The following is a 26,308-nucleotide window of genomic DNA, read 5'->3' as shown; positions in this document are numbered from 1 at the left end:
CAAATAGAACTGAGGGCAAATGAAATGCACCAAAGTTCACATAGTTCGAGGGCAGAACCTCCTTTTATTCTCCAAAACTGTTATTTGATTTGTCGTGATATTTTGAAATTCCTCATTAGAATTTGTTAAAAATAAAGAAGAATGTTAGCTGATTTAGATTACCTTTTGACAACGGTGTACACATCAGCATGGTGATGCACCAAGTGGTTAACATGTCGGTCTAACAGTTCCTGGTTTGAATCTTAGCTTTGGCCTTCCTGGTCTTAATTCTCGTCTGAGTCTGGCATCCTCCCACTTTCCCAAAAAACATGCACATTTGGCTATGTGAAGACACTAAATGATCCATAAGTGTAAACGTGATTTGGGGTAGCAACCAGTCCGGTGTGTACTCTGCGTCTTGCCAAAAGGTTAGCTGGGGCTGGGAACTGATGAGGTGAAAGCATTTCAGAAAATGGACAAAATAAACAAATAAATAAATGAATAAATAAATAAGTGGCAGCACGGTGAATCAGTGGTTCGCACGTCTGCCTCCTAGTACTGAGGTTGCAAGATCGAGTCCAGGCTCCGGCCTTCCTGGGTGGAGTTTGCATGTTCTCCCCGTGCCTGCGTGGGTCTTCTCCAGGTACTCCGGTCTCCTCCCACATTCCAAAGACATGCATGGCAGGTTAATTGGGCGCTACGAACTGTCCATAGGTGTGCTTGTGAGTGTGGATGGTTGTTTGTCTCTGTCTGCCCTGCGATTCGCTGGCAAGCAGTCCAGGGTGTCCCCCGCCTACTGCCTGAAGCCGGCTGGGATAGACTCCAGCGCCCCCACGACCCTTGTGAGGAAAAGTGGATGGATGAAGAAAATGGATGGATGGATAAATAAATAAATAAATAAATAAATAAATACATCCCTCAATTTTAACACTTGAGTCTAACTAATATGAATGAATGTAACCTTCTGTGTATATTCTTATTTTCAGGTTCTTTTCTGATTTGAGGTTTTGAGGTAGTTTTTTCTTTTGGAATGTGTCATGAGATAGAACACAATGTGTTCTGATGTCTTGGGTCAAGTCCTAAACGGCCGCAGTTTGAACTCTCAGCTTTGTGAGATGTTTTGTTCCACAAAAAATGTTGGTTGCTTTCCAAATTGAATGACCTCATTGCTGAAAGGAATTTAGAGGTTCCATTCTACTTTGCTAAAAACACTCCATTTCCAATTCTAGCCTTGATATGTCAATAATAAATCTGTAATTTGATGAACATAAGGATGCATGTCTGTGTCGAGAGGTTGATGAGATTTTAGTCCCCAATTTTCAAGGGTTATAGACCATCAACAGAACATAAACCTTCGACCGTGGTCAACAAAACATGCACAGTGTTAAGTGTGATTAAACCTCATGGTTAAATCCTTGGTGCAACCCTGTCATTCGGAAGAAACATTTTCATATCACTTTATTATCATGTGATTTGTCAACTAATATTGAATGTATTAAAAGAGATTACGGTAGCATTAGAGGATTAAAGGTCTTTTAAAGAACCAGGAAAGGCACACATGGCTCCCATATGAACACTTACACACAAATGCATACGTCCATGAAGATCAATCACAACAACCTCGCTGTATATTAAAAAGGATTACAGTGAGGTTTGCCAAAATTGTATTTCCAAACAATTTATTTGATGCCATGTGCACATGAATGCATGCATGCTGTGTGAATGCACACAGATCACTACCGATAGGGGGCAAAGACCGGATTGTGTGGCAGGAAAACATTGATCTTGAGGCCAAAGCAGGGCAGGAATCCCAAGCATGGGTTTAAGCTGTAATGTAACATCTATGTCAAAAGCCTCAAATGCTATAATGCTAAATCTCTTAGTTGGGTTGGGCAGGAACTACTCAGAAAATCTAACATGACCACATCTAGAGTGATCCACAGGAGCCAGCCTGACATGTGACTGACTGTGACACCTCCAGATCAAAGTTCAATACAGATTTCAGCAAATCTGAGCATGCACGGCATGAGCTTACATTCAGCAAGGGGAGGGAGCACGGCTTGGCCTCCGACCCTTACCCGTTAAGACCCTTGAAGTTTTTTACACTGACCTAGACTTGACTCCTTCATCTGGGATGTTAGCTATACTAATTACAGCCTGATAGGTGCCTGGTGCCAAACACAATTCATTTCCCTCCAGTTCTCCGAGACTCGGCTCCAACAGCTGGTGCCAACCTCACTTAGCACTTGTGAGGTGTTCGCAACACAAAGTGCAAGCCACAAGCCTGGCTCCTTTCCTAGCAATCTAGTCTCTTTTGTTTCGCCTTACAAGGAAAAAAAAAATCCAAAAAAAATCAAAACACATTTTACTGCGATAACGTCTGAAGATCACGGCAGTCTTGGAAATAAAAGTATGACTTGGTAAGTCAAACAAAGGCAGTAAATGGAACAAACAGGTGTCCTTCATTGACACAATGCCAACCATCGTCCGGGCAAAGACTCATAGCTTGAAAAATGGGTAAGTCAGATAACTCGCAGGTCCAGGTACCACTATATCAGCAAACATGCATCAAATTTATCGAGTCGCAACACAGGGCAAAAACAATGCTCACTTTGGTGGCAGTTGACCGTCATTTATTATTCAAAACTTAACTGAGGCAAACCAAACTCCACTGTATTGTTTAGATGTAAATTCAACTTTATTATAGAGGACTAACTTGCATTACCTGCCACTGGGCCCAAACTTGGAGTGTGTGATGACCAGCGTGTGAGTGCGGCCGTATCAGGGAGGGGGTATCTGTAAGTGTGTCTACATGTGGAGGGCCTGTCGCTGAGCATACCCATGCACATGCAGATATCTGCGCACACATGCAGTTTGTGTGGGAGTACACGTTGACAAGCGAGCCTTGCGATTGGCGACATGCTGGCTGAACAGCATGAAGGAGGGGGGGGGGGCAGAGAGGGGTGGGCTCCAACATAGAAAGATAACACACTTTGTAACTGTGTCATTCAAATGAAGATTTTTAACATACGTACAAGACTGTAAACGAAAGCACTTTGAAACGTCAAAAAAAAAAAAAAAAAGATACTTAGGGCAGTAAAATATTCTGACATTACAATGATAACTAGAACTGTGAGCCGCTAAAAAGGGCACTCGTAACTCTGGCCACATTGAGGTACTTGCACGTTGGGTTACTGGTAGTGTTGTTCCGATACCGATACTGGTATCGGCAGAGGTGCCGATACTGCATTAAAACAGTGGTATCGGTATCGGTGACTACTCACAAGTAACATGCCGATACCATTAATTCCAACGCTAATATAGGATTTTGGATGCAGCATCTTGTGTCTTGCTGGTGCATGACATTCACTGGTATGTGACATGTTCACTGCATGCCGATCTAAGATATCCTATTGGCCCTTGAATGCTCTGAACCAATGGCAGGACAGCTTTTTCATGTTGAGGAAAAAAAAAAACGTAAGTATCGGTATCGGCCGATAATGCAAAGCTGGGTATCGGTATCGGTATCGGGAGCCAAAAAACGGTATCGGAACAACACAAGTTACTGGCATATAGTATGCCGAAAACTCAAGATTTTTTTTACCTTGTGGTTGTCCCAGGCTTTGAGATGGCACAGCCTTGGTTTGAAGCCAATCGGATGAAATAAGTAGCAAAAATGGGCCAAAATTGTACATTCAAATACTCAGCTCACTTTATGTACATTTTTGGGTATGGATAACAATACGTTTTTGTATGTCTGAGCATGTTACATGTGTCTTCCAATTTTCATAGCCCTAGGTCAAAACTACTCGGATAGGGCCCCGTTAAACTTCCGAAGGGAGCGCTGAGAGACCAATTTTCTGTACTTGTGCACGACAACTATAGCAAATTTTTCATCAGGCTCAATGCGTGCGCAAAGTTTTATGAGTTTCCGTTCATGTTTAGGGTCTCAAAAATGTGTTTCTTTGCGGAGAATAATACTTGCTACAGAAACAATAGGGACATCACAGATGTCACCGTTCGTGCCCTAAAAATGCTTAGTTTTGTGTGATACTGTAAAACGGGTGTCACATTAAAAGTATCACACTGATAGATAATAAAATATTTCAAATATTTTGATTACCGTATTTAGGTAAGGTAATCCTTATAGCGGATATAATGTTCCTCAGCATGTTATAGTGCATTATTATGAATCATTGCACTTTGTTGCAAACTACTCATTAAGATGCATCCCTAGCCAAATTGCTCGAGACTTAGTGGACTATTTTCAGTGAAGTCATCTGACACAGGTCATAGGTCACCGCAGGCTGTCTAAAGCGGTGACAGGTCGTGATGGTCAGAGGGATGCTGGTGGATAAACACATCAGGAGGAGGGTTGAGGATTAGGAACCATACGCAGATTTCAGTGAGGCAACAGCACAGCCTCTCTCATTACTCACAGTCACAACAAGCACAAGAAGCACAACAACTCTCCAAGCACTTTATAATTGCTGCTTCCAAGACCACAAACAAGCTATGTTATTGCTTTCCCCGCTCTACTCTGTGTTTCTTTCAGTGGGAGGGGTGAGGAAAGAAGAAGAGAAATCATCCTCTAATTGCAATGTTTTTCTAATACGAGCACACGTTGGTTTTCGCAGGCTGTTTGTCTCCTGTCAGGGAGATGCTTGGTTAATAAAGTGTATATCTGTCAATAAGCGGCACACGGGATAAGGCAAGGTCGCAGCTGCTGACTCAAAACACCCACTGAAATATACTCTTAACTTTTACTTAACTTTTATCAACAAGCACATTTAAAAACAAGATGAACTTCTCTCTGGAAAAAAACAAAAAACAATAAATCATTATAATTTAAGGCTAATTATGATGATTCAAGGATGTCTTAGTCTGTATTGTGGTAAGAGTGGTACAAATATTTTGTCACTGGCTGCACGAGTTCTGTATTTTAAACTGTATGCTGACCATACATTTAATTACAACCTCATTTGTGAAAATGGGAAAGTTTATTTTTAAGGGGCAACAAAGTTAGAAGCACACATGCATACACAAACACAGACACTCATTGACTGTTTTCCAGATGTTACATCACAGCAAGGGATCGTCATAACAGTTGGGCATACAATGTGTGTGTGTGTATGAGTTAATTAGCAGCTAAGCATAGTGAAATGACCGCATAACCATCAGAATAACACTGATTTAAATTTACGTCAATTTATGAAATTTATTAAGAAGTATTTTGTTTTGCTTACAACTTGGGAATAGCCTTGTCTATTTGCTCAGGAGGGCTCAATGTGAACCCCATAGGGTTGTGTGTCACCTTTACTGTGATGCAGTGCTGGTGGCACTTGGAACTTTTGAGCGTTTACAGTGACACTCGTGTGATTACTCAATAGATTAGCCTCTCTCTACACTAATCTACTTGATCCCATTAACTAAATTCACCTTATGGTGGTATCTATGGGGAACCCTTTACATCGGCTAAAATAGGATTATGTGTATTTCACTAGTCACACCTGCACAGTCGATTGGTGAGTCAAGCATACTGTGGTGTTGATCATCTTTCAATCAGAACGGCGGTAAATGCAAGTAATGATAACCATTTTCTTAACACATCAAAAGGCATCCTGTACACTTAGAAATACAAGACAAAGGTTCAGGTTTTCATGTGTTTGAACCTTATATAGAAAAAAACCCTTATATGAGAAAAAGAACTCCAGAGAATAAGTTGCACTGTGAAACTCAACCTTGTTAATGAGGCTACGGTGATAGAAAGGATACGTGTGATTTTGCATAGTTACTAGCCGTGGTTAAGATTTGCTGTGACCCACTGGGGGTTTATTGGATTAATTTCACCCCATGGATTGAACTTCAAACCAGTCTAAAATCAACAGAACTGAGGATGTAATCATGACATAACTTACTTGACTATGTTGTATATCTTTATATTGGCAAGAACCGGCAAAGAAAAAGATCAAGATTCACTAAAATAAGACCAACACAAACAGACTGGAGCACATTTTTCACAATCATCTTCTTCACTCAACAGTAGAGCAGCCATCAAATGTATTGGATGGTTTGTGTTTTTCTCCTCCTAAGTGGTTTGCCACATGTTTAGGTCAGGGGTAAAGGCTGGGCAGATTACAGCCTATATCAACTCAATGAGAAGAGGCCATATGGGCAAATGAGATCCATGTCCATGAAGCACTAATCTGTGGATGCCCTCTGTGTGACCAGGGATGGACACTACACGCAGCAGCTAAGAGGCTTGGGTATTCGTGACCTGCTTTACTGTATCCAGCATGTTAGCTCCCCCACCTGACCCCAGCTTCTCGGAGACAGAAAAGCTTGGCCTTGGAGAAGGAAAGCCATAGGAAATTAATCAAGTCCTGAGCAACTATAACAAATGGTAATACTCAAATCAAAATGTAAACAACTATTTTTCTTATTCCTCCTACTTTTTTAATGTACATCTACTTCCACAAAATGTGTCCAATTCACATGATTCCAAATTCAACACTTAAAAAAATGTACACCAAGGGGGTTAGTATTTTTTTCATTCCAAATCCATCCATCCATCCATCCATCCATCCATCCATCCATCCATCCATCCATCCATCCATCCATCCTCACATTCCACTTTTCAATACTTTTCCATTCTGCATTTCAACCTTCACGCACAATTTCTCCAGAAATTGCACGTCTAGTTTCATTTAAAGTTTAGTTTTTTGTTGTTGTTGTTTATACTCAATTAAGCATTTTTTTCCTCTCTCCTCGAAATCACATCTTCTGCAATTTCTGGGGTTACAGTGGATACAAGTTCTTCAAGAAAAAACAAAACAAAAATACAATTGCAATAATTAAGTAAACTATTTTCTCTTTACCCTTTGGAACAACAACCCTCAATAAAGCAGTAAGAAAAGCATGTGGAAAATATAAAAGAGACGGGGAAAAAAAAGACGGAGAGTGGTAATTACTGGAGATTGTGTCCCAGCGATTAGCTGAGGGGCGGCTACTAGAAGGACAAATGGACAAATCTTAAGGAGCTAATAAAAGTGAATACAGAACAGTCCTCATGGACAAATCTGGCACTAAGATGATAATGAGATTATAAGACCTCACTATATTGCAGCAAATTGTGTAAGTGTTTCATTGAACCTTGCTGAACTTTCATTTATGTACACCAGGCTTTCTCCTTCAGTATTGTGTATCCCCATTGCTTTCTTTCCTGCTAAATGATGTTTACGGTAAAAGAAAGAATGATAGGATAAAAAGCATCTTGGATAATTTATGGAATGCAGAGGTGGAGTGAAGACCGCAAATTGAGCTTTGCAGACATCCTTGTATTTAGCATAATCACAACAGATGATGTTGTGAAAGCTGTTCAAGGGATATTGCTCTTATATTGTCATAATCCTTCTTATGGCCATGTGCAACATAAACCTACCACACACATTAATTAATGAATATATGGGGAACCTTGTGATCACTAGTGTGCCTCTAATGAGATTTATTTCTTAGTACTTTCATGGAGGTTAAGCCATACGTCACCAAAAAAAAAAAAAAAAGAAAAAAACGAAGTGTGTGCTACAGAATAAATGACTTTGCAAGTGTGCTTCATCTATTCAGAAAATGAGTGACACCAATATCTTGTAGGGGAGAAAACCAGCTGTTAATATTTTCACGTCACAACTGTCATCTCCCAAAGTCAAAAATGGGTTAAAAAAAAAAAAAAAAAAAGGAATCATGTTTTAAAAATGATTGAAACATCATGTTGGACATTATTAACATACACACACTGCAAATTTAAGTGCATCAAAAATAAAAAGACAAGCAAAACCTTCCCCCCTACTGCACCACAAAATTAAAAATGAACTTGACATGCAGCCTTGAGATGCTTGAATAATAATTAACTTGACATATTGATCACTTTCATCCTCCTCGTTTGTCTGCCAAGATAAATAAATGGCAGCACCCTTGTCTTGGTCATGTAGCAAGGGCTTGTCTATTGACCACGGTGGCATATCTTTGATAATGCTGATGTAGGGGAAGATACGGGTCGGACACAAATCAAAGCACTGAACTTGATCAATAAACAGGGACAGTTGCCTAGAATGGAATCAAAGAAGTCCGTCAAAGCGGTCAAGTGTTTGATTCAAAGGAAATGTCCCCATGAGAAAGGCAACCTCCACGATGGATCAGATTGCCTTGTCACCATGGAATAAGAGCGTGACCTGACAATGGACTGGGGGCATCCAACTGTGCATCTCCAAAACGACTGCGTCAGATGCTTTCCAAGTCATACATTGCACCATTTTCAGAAGGGAATAGCAAACAAAGGAGGTCAAAAGAAGGTACCGGTATAGATGCCCGGATGGCTCTTGGGCAAATTCTCTTTTTCCTTCTCGGTCAACTCTGACTGACATTTGGAAATATTGAGAGAAAGATGGACCAACTTGCACAAGTCAAGGCTAGATGACTGAAACGTACGGTACACACGGCGATGTGTAGCGCGGTTGGGCTACGAAAACACTGAAAATATGAGATTACCTACTGAGGGCACTGAGCGGACTTCCACGTTAGCAAGCTGAAATAACACAGATGTTGAAGGTGGTTGAGGTTAATTTGAGTGAGCCTGAGTTTCCTCTTGGACTCAGTCATCACACAAACATCAGTCTGTGTGTGTGCACGTCTCTAGAAGGGGTGCCGGCAGCGAAAAGATGTTTCACTGTCAACAGTACATGGAAAAGTTACTGTAAAACCTTAAGTGGAACACAGATTTACTGTATCTGTTTGTATAATAAAGTGGCTCCCAATCTTATGCTAGGTGTTATGACTGTGTTTTGGTTTGGGTCATGGCGTCATGACTGGGTCATGCCAGGGTTAAGTTTGGGTCATGCCAGGGTTATGTTTGGGTCATGACCGTGAGGTCAAGTGTCTGTTTTGAACTGGCGTAACCGGCATCTAGTTTCAACTGGTCTTAAGCTATGTGATGTCATGAGCTACGTGAGTGTCAAGAATCTTTAATCTTTTTATCTGGTCAACAGCCAATCAGATAATTCCATGTGAGTCCTTTTACCCACACGTCTAGCCACAACCAATCAGATCGATTCACTGTCTACATAAGCTGTTTGAGAAATGTGTGTGTTTTGTTGGATTATTCCTCTGTCCAGCTGGCCACCTGCTTCTCTCTTCCTCTACTCTTTCTCGTTGTTTCTGGTCAAGTCAAGTTAGTTCCACACCTTTTGATGTTATGCGAATAAAGTGTTAAAATTTGTATTTGTGATTGCGTTTTTGGGATCCAACCTCAGAACGTAACGCATGGGGTCAATGTGTTTTTGGTGTATTGTGCTTACACAGTTATTATGCTCATGCGGGTTAAGGGGTCATTATGTTTTGTATGCACATTCTTATGTAGTTACTATGACCTTTATGATGATTATGTGACAATGATGATCTTTTAACTGTATTAGCCACTCTTAGTTTGTCTAGTTACTATGTTCCTTATGATGTTATAATGTGGTTAGTTTCTATGCAGTTACTATGTGCCTATATTAGTCACTCTTATTTTGTCTAGTCAATCTTATTTAGTAATTGCTATGCAGTTGCTATTTTCTTATGATGAGTTACTCTTATTTTGTCATATAGGATTTTATTCTGTCATATAAAATTGTGGAATGTCCTAGTAAGAGTTACTGAAGGACACTTTTCAATAAGTTGAGGTTACGTAGCTGAGGTAAAAAAAAAGAAAAAAAAAAGAGGAAAAATTAGATTCAATGACATTCATTTTTAATTTCACTTTTCAACCTGCTGTCATCTGGTTAATCCAAAATGAAAAAAAAAACAAAAAACAAAAAGCAATTAAAAGCACATTTCTTTTTTTTTTTTTGTGATACGAGAAAGCAATCTCAATTCACGTCGGTAAAAATGACAAAGTGGCATTAAAAAGGAAAACAAAGTGAACTCCTTACTAAGGCTCATTAGGTTTAATTACTGCACTGTGTTAGGTTGCTTGTAATGGCACACATTTGGTAATTAAAGTACAGGTAAGACATTAACTTACTTTTGTTAGCCATTAATCAGTGTTTACTTACAGAGAGCTAAGCCTTTGTAATTAATAATCTGCTTGGACAATGAGTTATTACCTGACAGGAAGTATGTATGAGTGGGAATTTTCTATTCACTTTTTTTTTTTTTTTTTTTTAACCCTCGTGCATTTTGCTTAGCCAATTATGTAAATTAGGTTTTGATTGTGCAGGGGGGGGAAAAAAAAATAAAAAAAAAAAAAAAAAAATGAGCCACGGTTTTGGAAAACTGGGGGACCGTCAAAATGCGAGTGTGCCAACATTTCTGAGCCATTGCATGAGGGAGATAACAATCATAATTACGCTGGCATCGGATTTAGCCAACCGCGTAACATTAATGTACATTATAAGTGACATTTTTGGACCGATTGGACACTGCATGTATTTTATTGCAATTTCCGTGATTTCTGCATGAAATCCTTCTATGGACATTCCTCGACGGTGCCATGGGCATGAGAAAGATTTTGCACCCCAAATCCACCAGGTGGCGGTAGAGGCCAATTAATGATTTTCCTTGCAAACGCCTCACTGATTCCAGCACACCATATTCCACACAGACTTATTTCTTCGTGCTTTTTACTGATTGTGCATTCGACAGGATGTTAGTGGATGCGCGTGCACGTTAGTGGGCGCGCGTGCGTGTTCGTGGATGCGCGTACACGCGCGCCACTTATATTTTTGTGCAGAAAAAGGTATTGCGAGCTATTGACTTATGTTTCGTGTTGGGATATGCTGTTTTTTTGTCTGCATGGACGTGGGAAGCACGTTCCCTAGTGGGAGGGGTCGAATGGCAATGCTCGTTGTCGTTTTTATTCCCCAAAATGAGCCACTGTTAGTCGTTGCAATACAGCGGTTTTCCTCAGTGTGTGAAGGCTGTTATTTATTATTTTTTTTCTCTTTCTTCACTTCAGAACTTCAGAATTAATAGAGTGCATATTCCACACGCATGCACAGTTCAATCATCCATTTTGAACAGCCGAGCATCGACATTTGCTCGCCAAGGCTGCAGGGGGCAGGCGTGCCATTGTGGCCAAACGTGCGTGCAACGTGGAGGTGACGTATTTCCCTTCGTGCATTCTTCAAAACATGGCAAGGAGCATGGATCGGTGGAAACAATAACCATTAGGGATAAGACAAAACAAAAAAAACGTTTTTTTTTTGCAACTTATGAAGTGTAACATGTAACGGTTGTCGAGATGAATTCCTCGTCGGTTATCTTATCTGGCCGTTGCATTTCTAGTGAAAGTGCTAAGCTTCGATTTTTATTCGGCTAGTTTGTATTCACAACAACGTGCTAACGTGCTAAGAGGCTAACGTGCACGAGACATGAGCTTCGTGGATCTCAGGAAAAGAAAGAAAAGAACGGCGATCGGACACACAAAAAGCTGCAAATGCAAGTTGGCAAGTAAGTACTTCTACAAAATAAACATAAACGAACATATGAGCACGTCCTGGAATGCCGCGGGGGACGTGTAGCTTCCGAACGGTATGTAGCTCGTCGCTGTGTTGACTTCAGTTCGCCGGATACAATTGGATACAGGCGATGTAAATTTGTCCGAAAAAGACGCACGATTTCCGGGTAAAGTAAACGGACGGATCGGTGTAATGGAGCTTTTTCTTTCCGTTATTTGTCCGGAACCGTACGTCCTACGGGGAAAATTACACATATCTGACACATATCTGGAACCGTGAGCACAAGAGATACGTGGCTCGTTGAAGTGCGACGCCGGATACGGGGGTGTAAATCGGGCCTTCCTGTATCCGAAAAACAAACACAATTTGCGGCTAAAGTCACGGAGGGGTCCCGGTGCCGCTCCGGAGCCCCACAAAAAGTACTTTTTTCCCCAAAGTTTTCTATCAAAGCTACCGTGTTGCCTGATGCTCTAACTATGTCATATGAAAGATTCAAATTTATTTATTTATTATACATATATACAACACAGTTAATTTTCTTCATAATCTATTATTTGGCTTCTGTTGTCCTATGGCGGGGGGAAATAATAATAATAAATAAATATACTATATTTATGCATAGTTTTGATGCCAATGAACATTTTGGGTGGTTGAAAGAAAAAAAAATATTAAAAAATGACTTAGTTATCACACCTCAAAGTAGAATTACTTATTTGGCTAAAATTTACTTTTCCAGGGTGTTTTGCATTAAATTGCCATTGTCAAAAAATTTGGCATGCATTGAAAAAATTGTTGTTATAACTTATTGCCTTATTCGAAGCTCTAATTATGTCATATGAAGTATTAATTTTTTATTTATTTTTTATACATGTATACAGCACAGTTCGTTTTCTTCATAGTCCATTCTTTGGGCTTGTATTGTCCTAAGAGGGGGGAATACATAAAAAAAAAAAAAAACTTCATATGTATGGATAGTTCTGATGCCAATGAACATTTTGAGTGGTTGAAATAAAAAAAAATGTTAAAAATTGACTTAGTTATCACACCTCAAAGTAGAATTACTTATTTGGCTAAAATTTACTTTTCCAGGGTGTTTTGCATTAAATTGCCATTGTCAAAAAATTTGGCATGCATTGAAAAAATTGTTGTTATAACTTATTGCCTTATTCGAAGCTCTAATTATGTCATATGAAGTATTAATTTTTTATTTATTTTTTATACATGTATACAGCACAGTTCGTTTTCTTCATAGTCCATTCTTTGGGCTTGTATTGTCCTAAGAGGGGGGAATACATAAAAAAAAAAAAAAACTTCATATGTATGGATAGTTCTGATGCCAATGAACATTTTGAGTGGTTGAAATAAAAAAAAATGTTAAAAATTGACTTAGTTATCACACCTCAAAGTAGAATTACTTATTTGGCTAAAATTTATTCTTAGAGCGTGTCACTGATTCCAAGGCACAAGGGTTAAACAAACCAAAGCCTGGTCTTTAGCAGAAATAATGGGTCAATAAGATGAGCATTGATAAAAGCGGCTCAAAATGGTGAATTGGGGATATTTGGAGTGTTTCCCTCTCTATTCATGCATCAATCTATCGTCACACTTCACTGTATATCATCTCCAATGCTCTCCTTTGCTGGCATGTCTGAGTCCCTTTCCTGTCTCAAAGTGACAGTTTTGGAAGTGCTTACCTCACTTCATCCCATTTTGCAAATGATTTAATGTCAGATTAGCAGCAAGAATAGTGATTCCACTTAATTTGCATGAAGGAAATATGCAAATAATATGCAAATATTTAGGTTGGGTGAGCCCCTCTAGACAACTTAATGGGGAACAAATTGTTTTGCAATTCAGCAATAAAATGATACTCAACTAGGAATAAATACTTTCATTTGAAGTTTCCAGGAATCGAGTCCAGGTTTGAAAGGATTTACATTAGAATCAGATACCCCAGTGAAATGCGTCAACGTCCCTATCCAGGAAATATGAGCACTGTGCCATGTCGATGTACCAACACTGCTTCCCAGATGACTAGCACCAACAGACAAACTTCCTCCATACACCCTCCTTCCGCTTGAGCCAAAAGTCTTGGAGCATGGAGAACACAGTCATCATATCATCAGTGCAGCACACCCATGTGTAGGGGATAGGAGATAGAGGAGTATGGCATAAGAAGCGAGTGAGGACGAGAGGAACGGATGCAGAGGCAGTAGGAGAAAAGACTTTCAACCCGTTTCTCTTTAAGGCCGCCTAAGCAGTCCTAATTCTGTAGTCTACGCTGACATCACGTTTGTGAGAAATTGCTGAAAAAAGTTTAGTACTATATTACGACCAAACTGGACTACTTTTAGACGAATTAGCGTCTCATAACAAGAGATGTTGACTTGTTTCATAAAACACACATGCTGAAAATATATTTTGTGGAGGCAATTAGTTGACTAAAATAGAGAAAAATAGGTTTTGAAATCCATCTAAAAATATGGACGGGAAAAATAGCAAATTAGAATAAATTATTATTTTTTTATTATTAAAATATTTTGTGTGGCTAAGTATTCATTCCAAAGATTTGGGATAAATATTTTTTTAAATACAAAAATCTAATTCAAGTCATTTTTGTTTGTTTTTCAGTAATTACACAGCAGTGCTTTTCGCATTAGCGTTTACTCAATATGCTGTCTCATGAAAAGGACAAAGAGTATCTTCAAAATTTGTATTCCCCCAGAAAAAAAAAATAATAATTCTTAAAAAAAATATATATTTATATTTTTCTTCTATTTTTGAACCTATACAATGTAGACTTTGTTATTGCAAAGTAGGGCTGCCAGGATTAGTCGACTATCAAAATAGTCGACAATTAATTTAATAGTCGACGAGTCATATATTTATGTATTTATTTATTTGATGCTTTGTTTTTCTCTCAAGAAGACATCAGCTAGCGCTTCTCCGCTGGCTGTATGCCTGTTTGTCATGCACATGAGCAATAGTTGTAATCCGGGTCATCCGTGATGTAAAAAGAAGCATCGCATGTAATGTCAGTGTCATGGCTAACCGATATTAGCGGCAGAGTCCGAAAAGTTAGCCAAAAATACTTTACGATGCAAACCTGCCTCTCTTTATTATAAGAGCAAATGCTTGCTGGTGCGATATGCTACGATTTACATATGATATACTATTGGTGATTAGTTGACGAGCAAAAGAAGGCAAGTTTTTAAAGAGCGTAGAACTTTTTGTAGGATATCCGAAAGATTGTTAGCGGGAACAGGTGCATGTGTGTGTATTCCAATTGCGATGACGTGCTGTTTTGTGTAGCTAATAAACTACTAAAAGGCTGAACACTGACACCCCCGCCTATACACAAGCATGCTGCATACTCTTTGCATAGCAACCTCAACTGGACAATTCATGGTAGCAGCAGAGGTGACTGCATGTTTGTTGATTGAAGTGCTGGGCCACGGTGCCCTGACAGCCTTCCCTCAACCTCGTCACCTCTGCTGCTCCGCCGCGACTTTGGCTACAATTGTCGCTGCCTGCGAACCTGCCGGGCTGCCAGGGACACAAAGACGGCCGAGTCAACCTTTGACATCAGAAGCTGCTACCAAAAGACCAGAGACAAGCTGAGTTGGCAGCTTTGTTAACAGGCCTGAACCGGGAATCTTTTCAGCTCGGTTAAAGTCAATAGAGAGCAAGTCAATAGCGTACACATACAGATGGACGTTGTGTCAAATGGTTTAGCGCTCCAACCATACCATTCATGCCATGTTTGAAAAAGTGGGTCGTGGATATCTGGACTCAAAAGGCTGCTGTTTTTTTTTTTCAAGAGGCATTAAACAACAGAGCTAAAGTGACATTTGAACATGAAATACAGTATGGGTTTTACAGCCAAGGCTAGCTGACATTTGAAGTTGCTGATTCACCGTTAGATGTCGAGATGTACCACCCACACGGCACCATGTGGAACATGGCGCTTTAGCGGTCGAGATGAGATAGCGGCGCTACAGAGGAATTCAGTGACATGTGGAGCATGTGAAAAATGACCTACACTTTCACAAGCATTTCATAGAAGAGATATGGGGAGAATGAACCACAATGTCCTAATGCAGGGCCAAAAGATGTCTGACAAGGTACATGTGCGGTGGATAAAAAAAAAAAAAAAAAAAAAAAAGTCCACACGCCCCTGCTCAAATGCCAAGTTCTTGTGAGATAAAAACATTAGAACAAGATAAATTATTTAAAACTTTCTCCCACCAGAATTGCAAGTTATAATCTCTACACTCAACTGAAGAAGAAAAAAATCTTTTCGAGCTGTTCACACACAAGCAACTGAGATAGTTTTTGCATAAGTGTACACACCCTCATAACTGGCGATATGGCTGTGTTTTGAATTAACCAATCACATTTAAACTCATGTTAAATGGAAGTCAATACACACCTGTCACCATTCAAAGGGCTTCTGATTAACTCCAAATAAATTCCAGCTCTTCTAGTAGGTTTTTCCTTTTCTAGTAGATGCCTGAGGTTTGCTTTTTCAGCATGCATGTTATAAGTCACATTAATGCTCGAAAAAGGTTTTGAAATGATTGACCTTGGTCTCATTTTATCATATCACACAAACATGACATTTGAATACGGGTGTGAAAGTTTTAACTGTTCCTGACTTCTTAAATCGCGATAAGGCTTTAATGTACTTTTGAGTCATGCGCTCATTTGCATGTATTCTAGGATGCATGTCAGTCTTCCAACAACACTTGCAATCTTCATCTCTTATCAATGGTCATGTTGAGGATTACAGCTTTCATCTCTAATCCTACATTAAGGGTACATTCTCATGATGGCCGTGACATCATCAAGGCCAGTCCGCCACAGAGAGGGCACGGGGACAGGAAGCCAAACACCACAGGGGCGGATTAAGCGTTGTATCCGAGAGAGTGGATGATGAAAAAGATAGCGGAAGAGAGGGTGCAACCAAGATGATAGAAATAGAAACAAAATCCAACAGAACGTTAGGGTTGCGTATGTGAAAGGACACTGTGGGATTTGCTTTCTAAGATAATCAGACACTGCTTCCCTTTCTCTGGTCCATCTCAGTTAGTCTTCTAGAAGGAAAGCTCTGATCAACCTAAAGTGTTTGATCACATATTAGTTGGCGGGCAAATAGCCAAACTGGACCTACAAAGTGCCTTTCAAAATTGACACAACAACTGTATTCAAAAGTAACTGCATTTGATTTAACCGCCTTTCACTTAATGGCATAACAGTAAAAATCCATCTTGGCTAAACTCAGAAGAAAATACTATATATGTATATATGTGTTTATATAGATTTGGTACCTGCAGAGACGCGTGGGCAGTCTGGTAGCATGGAGTCCAGCGGTGTGTCCAAAGGCTCTGGGCTTGAGACCCAATTGCAACAATGCTGCGGGGACACACAAAAAACAAGGACGTGAAACTCCGAGACTGCATTTCTTTATTAGTTATAACTCCACAATGGAATGAGCCCCTGACAATAAAGTATATTAATAACATATCAGTAATGTTTGTCATTGTGCATGTATGCCACATTATCGTAGAACTCTCTGCATCATCCTAAGAGGAGTCTTCAATAAATATTAGCAACATCTATGCAAATGCAGGATTTTTGATCCAGCTATTGTAATGGATCGTATTACACTGTGCAAGTGTACCTAATGAAGTGGCCAGTGAGTGCAGGCTCAAAGAAGAAAACCACTTTGATGCAAATTGAGATATGACAAAGAAGACAAAAACGTGTAGAAAAAGGGAGATGGAGGAGAAAATGGAGATGCAAGTAAACAAAGAAAGCTGGAAGAGGGTGGGGTGGGGGGGGGGCAGTAGCGCGAGAGGTGAGTATGTGAGTGAAGGAAGGGGGGAGGAGAGCGAGAAAGAGACAGGAACAAGCAATTAAAAGCTCTGTGACATGTTGCTTAGACATCTTGCTGTTTGTTTGTGGTGGAAAGCTGAGGCCCTGTGCCATGGTGGATCAGTGGGTGCACTAGGGGAGGGAGTCTGCCCAGTTTGCTGACCCATAACCCCCTGCAAACACACGCAGTCCTCTCAAACCCCCCAAGACAGCATGACTGTCAGAAAAAGGAGTGGACCTCTTTATCTACTTTTGCTCTCTTCATCTTCCAGACCCCTCTTGCAACATACTCCATAAAATCAAACGTAGAAAACCATCTGCTACATTGGTGTGTACGTGGGTAAGCTTGTCGAATGCAGTTGCAGACCAAACAATAACGCCCGAGAGAGATTACGCTTTCGAACCTTAATGGACTGGGTAATGCTCGAGAGTAGTAATTCTCAACTATTGTGAACCCGGGCCAACATTTTCCTAATGTAAGTTGTGACATATTTTTATAGAATTTTAGAGCTATGAAAACATATATACGTTACCCGACAAAGAACAAAGATTCAAAGGAGCGGGTACATTTTTCAGTCATAGCCTTTGAAATAATATATATATATATATATATATATATATATATGTGTGTGTGTGTGTGTGTGTGTGTGTATATATATTGCCTTTCAAAGCAGCTTATCAAGAATCTGAGGCGGAACATGACAGCTGTATTTAAAAAATGTAAAAAGTCAGAACGTTAAAGCCAGCATACAGCATTAAACCAGTCGTAAGTACAATTTATTGGGAAGGGAGTAAACTCGGCACCTAAGATTCGTCTATACTAATGTCATGCTGAACAACTCTTCGCTCAGCTGCTTGGGAGTTTTCATTTTTGGGGGGAGATGGCAACATATCAAAGTATGTTTTCCCTTGTCAGAGAGTGCGTTTGTGTGTGTGTGTGTGTGTGTGTGCGTGCGCCCTGAAGCAGGGTGACGGCAGAAAGGGAAAGAGGGCGTCTGCGAAGGAATGCTTGGAGAAGACATTGGCCTGATAAGATAAAAGTTCAATAGAAGAGAACATGTAAAGAGATTACAACGTGCAGCTGGCGTCCTTCTGAATCACTGCTTATCTGCTCTTGTTTACTTTCACCCTGGCCCATTACAGCGTTGTGCAACAACTTTGTGTGTCTACCGCTGCAAGTGTGGGTCACTTGTTGAATTGTGGGGGGTCTCCAAAAGCACACAGGCTACTTTGCATTTTTGCACTCACCGACCTTGACTCCCAAAGGCTTGGACTGACAAATTTATGAGCCATCTCCCACTTGAGCTCCACGAACAGCCGAACATGACAAACACTACATGCACGCCTGTAACGATGTCTTCTATTTTCTTATTCATGTGTTTTTGTTTTTCTGTACGAATATTAAAACACAAAACGGGAAGATAGCTGAAGGGTAAGTTAACCCAGCTGTTGTTGATGGAAGTTCCAGCAAAACAAATATTTTCTGTTACTGCCTGTTTGACGTGTGCGGCATTTCTCTTTTGTCCCACCAATGATATATTTAATTCAGGCTTACAGATAAATATAGAAACTGGTGGCGGAGGTGATTATGATGAAACATCTGCCCCGTGTACACAAATCCTCTGCAAATATCAACAAGACATGCAAAAATTCCATTGGGACATGTGTACAGAAATTACTGTTATTAAGATAAAAGCAATAGGCTCATGTGAGATTTGCTGCAATCCAATGCAGGGAAATAAACATGAATTGAAGTGAAATGTGGGCCAATCAAAAAAAGGACCTGTTTTTTCTTGCTTCACCGCCAAGTGTCACAACAGTCAGAGAATCCCAAAAATATGGCAGAAGGAATATTATTTTGAATGTTTTCACATCCTTCAGGTTGCCGCTCCTGAAATCAGGATGGAATTGGAGGGCAGCGAACGCATCAAGGCTCCTTGACTTCTACATCAAGTATCGCATTGTATCTCATTTAATTCATTCGGCATGTCTGGAGCAAGATGTCAGATGGGCCGTGCAGTGGCCAGCAGAAGGTGGCTCGAGAGCAGGGAAGCCTTTCAAAGGAACCCTCCTCCCTTCACCTTGACCATTGCCACTGGGTTTGAATACATTTGTTGTGCATATGTGCACACAATATTACACACACACACACCAGTGCTGTGGGAGACCACTACCACATAAAGGCAAAGCCTGCTGGCTGGGATTAGAGAGCCGTGACAAAAGGATGGCACATAACACTGCATGCCTGCTAAACGAATAGCATCATCGCTTCAAGTAACGCCAGTCCACCAATCAAGACCGCCATTCACCCAATCAGATGTGCACAATGTTTGCATTCAACATGATGGTTCACATTCACCTCTGATGTAATTTTATGATCTGAGCCGAAATGAGGAATGCCTGAACTTAGAAATAATGCACAGGAAAATTTTTTTTGCTTGACATACATGTTGATTCTGAAGAAACATTCTTTTAGCTGCTAAGAACCATATTAGCAATTGAGTGAGCAGTTCAGACTTTTCTGCTTTGTCGAAAAAAGTTGGCTCTAATAATTAATCAGTAAGTAGTAAGTATGTAAGTAAGAATTTTTGGGGGTATGTGCAAAATGTGCTTATGAAGAGTGACTTCCAATACAATATCAGTTTTGGACAAATTTAAAGTAACGTTAATCTATAAATACAATACAGTCTTGAATTGAACAGTTGAGCTACAGTAGATTTCTACCAAGAGATACCATGTCTATAATTGATTAAATAAATCGTATAGAATTGCTACTCAAGTGGATAACGAGCTGAAATAACTTCTGCTTGTTTCCGTTCTGACTTCACAAAAGTACAGAAAAGTAGCTAATCATTTATTGTTTACAATATTTTTATTTTATTTAGAAAGATCAATTTTATTTTAACAATGTACTAAGTATTCTATATGCTGGTAAGAAAAAAAACACACAAAAAAAACCAACAAAAAAAAAAAAAAAACAAAAAAAAAAAAAAAACTCCGCTGAACTGAAAAGAGTTATTTATTCAAACATATTAATTAGGGATGAGCGGGTACTGATACCACCATAACGGTAACGGACCGATACCCAGACTTATTTCAGGATATCAATACTTGCGATGATTTACAATCAGGAACTAAAGTAAAAATGAGAAATTAGAATAGAACATTGCCATTAATTTCATGCAATTGAAACAAAAAATGCTATAATGGTATATCATACAAGTCTTATTTTAAAATGATCTTTTTTTTATTTTTTTATTTATGTATCAAAAGTACTTGTGCTAACGGCACTTGGCATCTGTGACTATGCTCAAGTATTTGTACTGGTATCGGTCTGAAATAAAGTGGTATTGAACATCACTAATAATAACACATACTAGAGCTGTAATCGCTATAATGTGATACCGTGAATCAATATTTTTGCTCAAGGGCATCACACCATCATAATCTGAAAAAGGTGCAATATGGATACATTCGAAAATGAGAACACTGTGTACCTTACTAGACTGTGTTGTACTGATAATTGGGCCTTAAGAGACAGACATTGACACGTACAGCAACCTTTTATATACCCTAAAATGTGTACAATACATAAAATCAGGTTTATCTTTGCAATGAATGAGTCGAGCGAACAATTAAGTGACTAAACAATTAAGTCACACAATTATCTTGCTAATGAATCACATCACACGGTGCTGTTGTATTGATCCCTACCTCAAGATAAACACAACCGTGTAGAGCTTGTGTACAATGTGCGCACACACCTGCCACTTTCCTATCGATTCAGTCTCTTTGCAAGCAAACCCCACTGAGATGCGAGCTTGAAACTGTGCACTAAGTGTGCAAAAGTCTCCAAAGCCAAAAAACAGCTGTCACCTCCCAACTAAACTTCTCAGAAAGTTGCCTGTCTCGCTCTCTTGTCCAACCCATTCTCATCTTCTCTACTTGCTCTCTATGGATTAGGATGGTTTATTCATGATTATACAGTAGTGTACTGGGTGTGTGCGTGTGTGTGTGTTTGTATAAGCTCTAGGCAGGCCACTAGAGTGTGACAGCAGGCCAGCACTGTGACAGGAGACACCTTGGAGACTGTGACAGGCTGCCAGCTGTACACCATCATTCACATTTCTCTCTCTTTCTCGCTCACAGTAGTGTTCACTGGGCTACTCATCTTTCTCCACATACATCTCTTCCTCTCCTCTAGTCCATCTGCATCCCTATACTACCGGTCTGATCTTTGTTGCCATCCTTTGTTCTTCCTACTTGCCACGTTAAGGGATTCAAATTGAACTTCTATTTCAAAGGAAGAGTCTCTAGAACTTCAACCTTTGTGTGTACCTTCTCTATGGTATTCACCCTCCTTCAAATTGTGTTTTGTCTCATCTTTGCAGTGACGTCATTTGCCCCTCATCTGAACCATTTGGTCCATACAACCCAACCCAGCGGGCGCTGATCTCTAAATCCCATCGCCTCCTTTTTGACTCCCCTCTCCTCCTCGCCAACCAGCGACCTCTCCGACCTCCGAGGGAGGGAATTATCTCTGTCCGAGGAGAACAGAGCAGAATACTGCTGGGGTGCCCCGACCTCACATGAACCCACTGCTGTGGGCACCCATATTTATACACCACCCCGAGCATTATCAAGGGTCACTGCTAGCTTCGCTCTGTGGTGTGAATCACCATCTGGGCTGCACTAGCAGCGTGTATGCGTGCTTGTGTGCTCCCGATCACAGTGAGCAATGCTAACACTGTTCACGTTGAAGATCCGACTGCGTTTGGGTTGTTAGTGTGGTCTACCTGAGAGGGGCGTGTTACTTTTGGTGTCTCTGTGTGTGGTTGTTAGCGCATATGATATTACACAGTAAATGGAATAATAGCAACAACAAAAAAAAAAAAAACTCAGACCAGTACTGCAGTGAGCCAGTGGTGGAACTGAACAAAAGTGACTATTGTAAACATCCAACAACTACTCAGAAAAAGTAAGAAATATTTGTCTTTCGGGGGACATCTCAGCATGAACCTAAAATGCACTATAACTTTTATAGGTGAATTTAATTAAGTCTGACAATGGTGAGATACTGTTGGTAAATTAAAGTTCACACAGAACATTTACAAGCACTAACAACTCCTGCTATGGATGGACTGAAACCAAACTTGCAAGTACACACCTTAATCTGACTGTATTTGCACCGCTGATCGAGGTAACATGAAAATCATGGAAACACAAGCCATAGCAGAACTATATTAAGGCAGGCACATTTCAAGAAATTTTGCTTGATGGCCCCATTAAAAAGCAAGTATGTGATATCAATAAATGTGCAACTTCAATTCAATTTCCCCATTTATTTTTAGCACTCAAAAGACCACACAACTGTGCGTTGTTGCAATGCAGAAACATATCTTGGAATAAGTTAGACTTGCATCATCAATTAAATGGCTTACTAGCTTAATGAGTCCAAGAACATATTTTTGCCAGTCTTATTCCTCCTAGTGGACAAAGAGGGTGATTTTAGTTCTATTGTTCTGGGTAATTATCACAAATAGAAAACCGTTTAAAATGCCAATTATACTGTGTCCCGTGCATCCCTTGGATAAATCCAAAATAGGAAATGCAAGACAGGAGGGACAGTGCAACCTTGAACTACTCAAACCAACACACACTGTGCACTAAACCAAAAAGCAAGGGATCTAAAACTGGGGTGCTTATAAATAAAGGTATGCGTGTGTGTGTGTGTGTTGCTATTGAGCAGCTCTGGTCTAAGCTATTCCTCATCTGTATGTGCATAGAGAGGGAGGTCAGGTGCTGCACGTGGTGCAGAGGTCTCACTAAGAGGCAGTTGCTAAAATGAAGCTAAGAATGGTTATTTTGTGACTTGTAATGTGGTACAGTTTCAGGTTAGAAAGGTGATGAACACAAACTGAAAGACTTGAAATGATCATTGCTGTATCTGATCTCATTATAATGCAAATGTATTCCTAATGTTGTGTTTGCACATATTTTACCTGCTGCATCCAATCCTGTGTGCTTTTACTGGTCTCCTGCAGCCACATGCTGTGAGCCGAATCCGTCAGAGCCACAGCACACACTTTGTTCCTTACCTCGGCTTCCCTGTGATTCATCTACAATGAGATAAAAAAAAAAAGTACAGTATATGACTGTGACTTGTCATATGTTCCATGCTTGCCAAATGACGCATCGACGCAGTCAATATCATGACTTCAATATGACGGATATGTCCGATTTGATTTTAGCAACATATTCCAACTCATACAATGCTCTTTTTTTCAGAACAGTGGATACAAATTCAACCAGATGTATAGCATAATACTATACTGAAATATGAAAGAGCTATTCTACTATAGCGTGTCCTTGTCACGTACTGTGCAAATGTCCTTCCTCGCGCGCGTTCAAATACCTCGGCTCCCTTTCTTAATACCGTTTCCCTTCACATGTCACAGAAAGTGGCGTCTGCAGGACCATCTTCCTATTCCCCTCTGAATGTCAACGCCAAGGAAAATGTCACACAAACGACTTGTTACCGTACTACAATAGACTTCCCACACCGCTGGACCCACCCCAAGGAGTACTGGAGCCAGACCTTGGGAGTGAGCCTTTTCAATGTGCATCACATTAAGATAAAATAGGGAAGAAAGAAGAACAGGGCTTACGACAATAGGTTAACAATCTCTTGCTCTGTACATTTAGTATGGCTGTGACGGGAAATGCGCAGCAGTACAGTGTTATATTTAGTGATTTCTGCGTGGGAGATGTTTACATGCCACAATATAAAATAAGCCTCCACTTTATGTCATGTATAGCATATTTTGCATTGTATCACGGAAGACTACTGAAGTAGTGTTTGGCTTAGAATTGTCCGAATGTGAGACTACTGTTAGGACTACTCTCTTTATATATAATAAAACAAAACAAATTTGAATACAAATGTGAAAGTGTCTACAAGTATAAATTTAAACAATATTATACAATTATGGTAATGCTAATATACTAATTTCAATTTTTGTGATGTGAATGTGCAACAAGTGCTTTGCAAGTGCTTGCTGAATGTTAACATACTTATTAGCTTAGCCATCATACTAATGCTAGTATGCTAAATTCATGATTTTTCAAATTTTAGTTTAATTCTCCTCTATCTATTAGTTATTTGCTTAGCATTAAGCTTGTTGTGTTAATGCTAGCATTAAATACTAATTGTCAATACTAAATAACACATGACCTGCAAATGTGATGACCTGGAGTCATGCTAGCCTATCTTAGCTTAGCTTCTGCTATATGGTTATTTTGTTTGATAAATACCTGTACTATTCTTTAGTTATTTAATGTATGCTTATGAACAAAATGCAATGATAATCTAAGTCTGTTTCATGCATCAATAGCATATTCTTTTCTTTCAAAGTTTCAAGAAGAAGAAAGCTGACATCTGAGCTGATCACCTACATTCTGGCAGTTGTCCATTTTCGAGTTAAGACTAACATTTGGCAAAACTTCAACTAACTCGACATAGACTGTTAATCCAAACAGCAATAAATTCTGTATTTAAATATATGCCTTTAATTATAGATAGTTTAATAGATACAGTAGCTACTGGACATTATTCGCCACACCATGAATGTAAGAAACAAAAATGTAAATATACATGGATTATATCTATGCTCATATCTGTTCCATTACACAAACTCTTACAGTTATTCACACACAAAACCATCTGCACAGACTTCCCATCCATGCATGGTTGAAGAGCTTCCCACTGGCAGAACAAGGCCTGTTGTCTATCGAGGGTTTATTGGGCAATAACAAAAAACAAATCATTAGAAACAACACTTACGATTTAGTGTCATTCTTTAGCACTACAGGTGTACCTAATGTAATGTAATGTAATGTAATGTAATCCATCCATCCATCCATCCATCCATCCATCCATCCATCCATCCGAGATGATGTAGCAGTCAGTGGTGCAGATACAATTCATGCCTGAATTTCATCTTTGGACACCCTAAGATTAATCATGTGTGGACAGGCTGCCTCATATTCAGTTCTTAGTCACAACAAGGCACTAAAAAACGCATTCTTCTTTGCAAAATGTAATTGCTTTGAAATACAACAATAGACCGCATTGTTTCTTCTACTCTGTAACCGGAATGTGTTCTCATGTTTCACCATGATTCCCCATTCAAAGATCAATTCTTATTCAAAGACACTTAAGCGATGTCATCAGTTTGCTAAAATTAGGAAGGAAAACACATGTGGAACTCTCCCCAAACAAGGCTTCTTAAATAACTCCATTCTGCAGCACAGGCTATATCAATCAGCCCCTCTGACAGCTCTCATTGCACACATATGGTTGGCTGTTGTAACATTCGGGGTAATAGGTTGACAAATAGGCCCTCAAAGAAATGCGGCTCTAAATTATGGTAATCTTGACGAGTTTGCTCTTCAAGCCACACTGACAACTGCGGTTAGTAAGTGTGGAAAGCAAAAACAAGCATCTTCAGCACTCAGGGAGCTCACACTCAAACGAAGGCCAAACAACCTTAATTTGGATCACTGACATAAATACCGTACACGAGAATTTCTCGAGAATAACTCACACTCCAACTTTAAATGAATACATTTTAGCGTAAGCCTAACCTATAAGACTAAGACATTTATGCATAATAAATCTGATATTCTTTATTGTAATGCAGATTAATTTATGGTGTTTGTTAAAACATACTTGGGAAGATGACATTGAAAAATAATCTCAATATTTTATTTCCATAACTGATACACACTTGGGAAGATACGGTACTATTATTATTGTCACATGTTCCAATACTTCCTTGTAAGGAATAAGTGGTTAAGAAAATGGATGGGTGGGTGTTCCAATACTTGCTCACATGAAACGTGGATCAAACAAAATGTGCTACAAGTTAAAAATCAGATGCAGATCTAAACACATAAAA

At 39.6% G+C, this 26,308-nt stretch overlaps 1 protein-coding gene across 4 annotated transcripts in view; it reads right to left on the bottom strand.

The window, feature by feature from the left end:
• arb2a (ARB2 cotranscriptional regulator A) overlaps positions 1 to 26,308 on the bottom strand; it is a 157,677-nt gene that overhangs the window by 29,444 nt on the left and 101,925 nt on the right. For all 4 annotated transcript variants that reach the window (XM_077522795.1, XM_077522796.1, XM_077522794.1 and 1 more), the window contains exons 9-10: positions 23,351 to 23,467; positions 16,802 to 16,886 (exon numbers count right to left, since the gene is read on the bottom strand). In XM_077522795.1, the coding sequence (XP_077378921.1) occupies positions 16,802 to 16,886; positions 23,351 to 23,467 (202 nt within the window). The remainder of the gene's footprint in view (positions 1 to 16,801; positions 16,887 to 23,350; positions 23,468 to 26,308) is intronic.

Source organism: Festucalex cinctus, chromosome 5 (genome assembly GCF_051991245.1).
Source record: "Festucalex cinctus isolate MCC-2025b chromosome 5, RoL_Fcin_1.0, whole genome shotgun sequence".
NCBI lineage: Eukaryota > Metazoa > Chordata > Actinopteri > Syngnathiformes > Syngnathidae > Festucalex > Festucalex cinctus.
The sequence above is the reverse complement of the archived record's forward strand: the minus strand, read 5'-3'. Positions and strand labels throughout refer to the sequence as shown.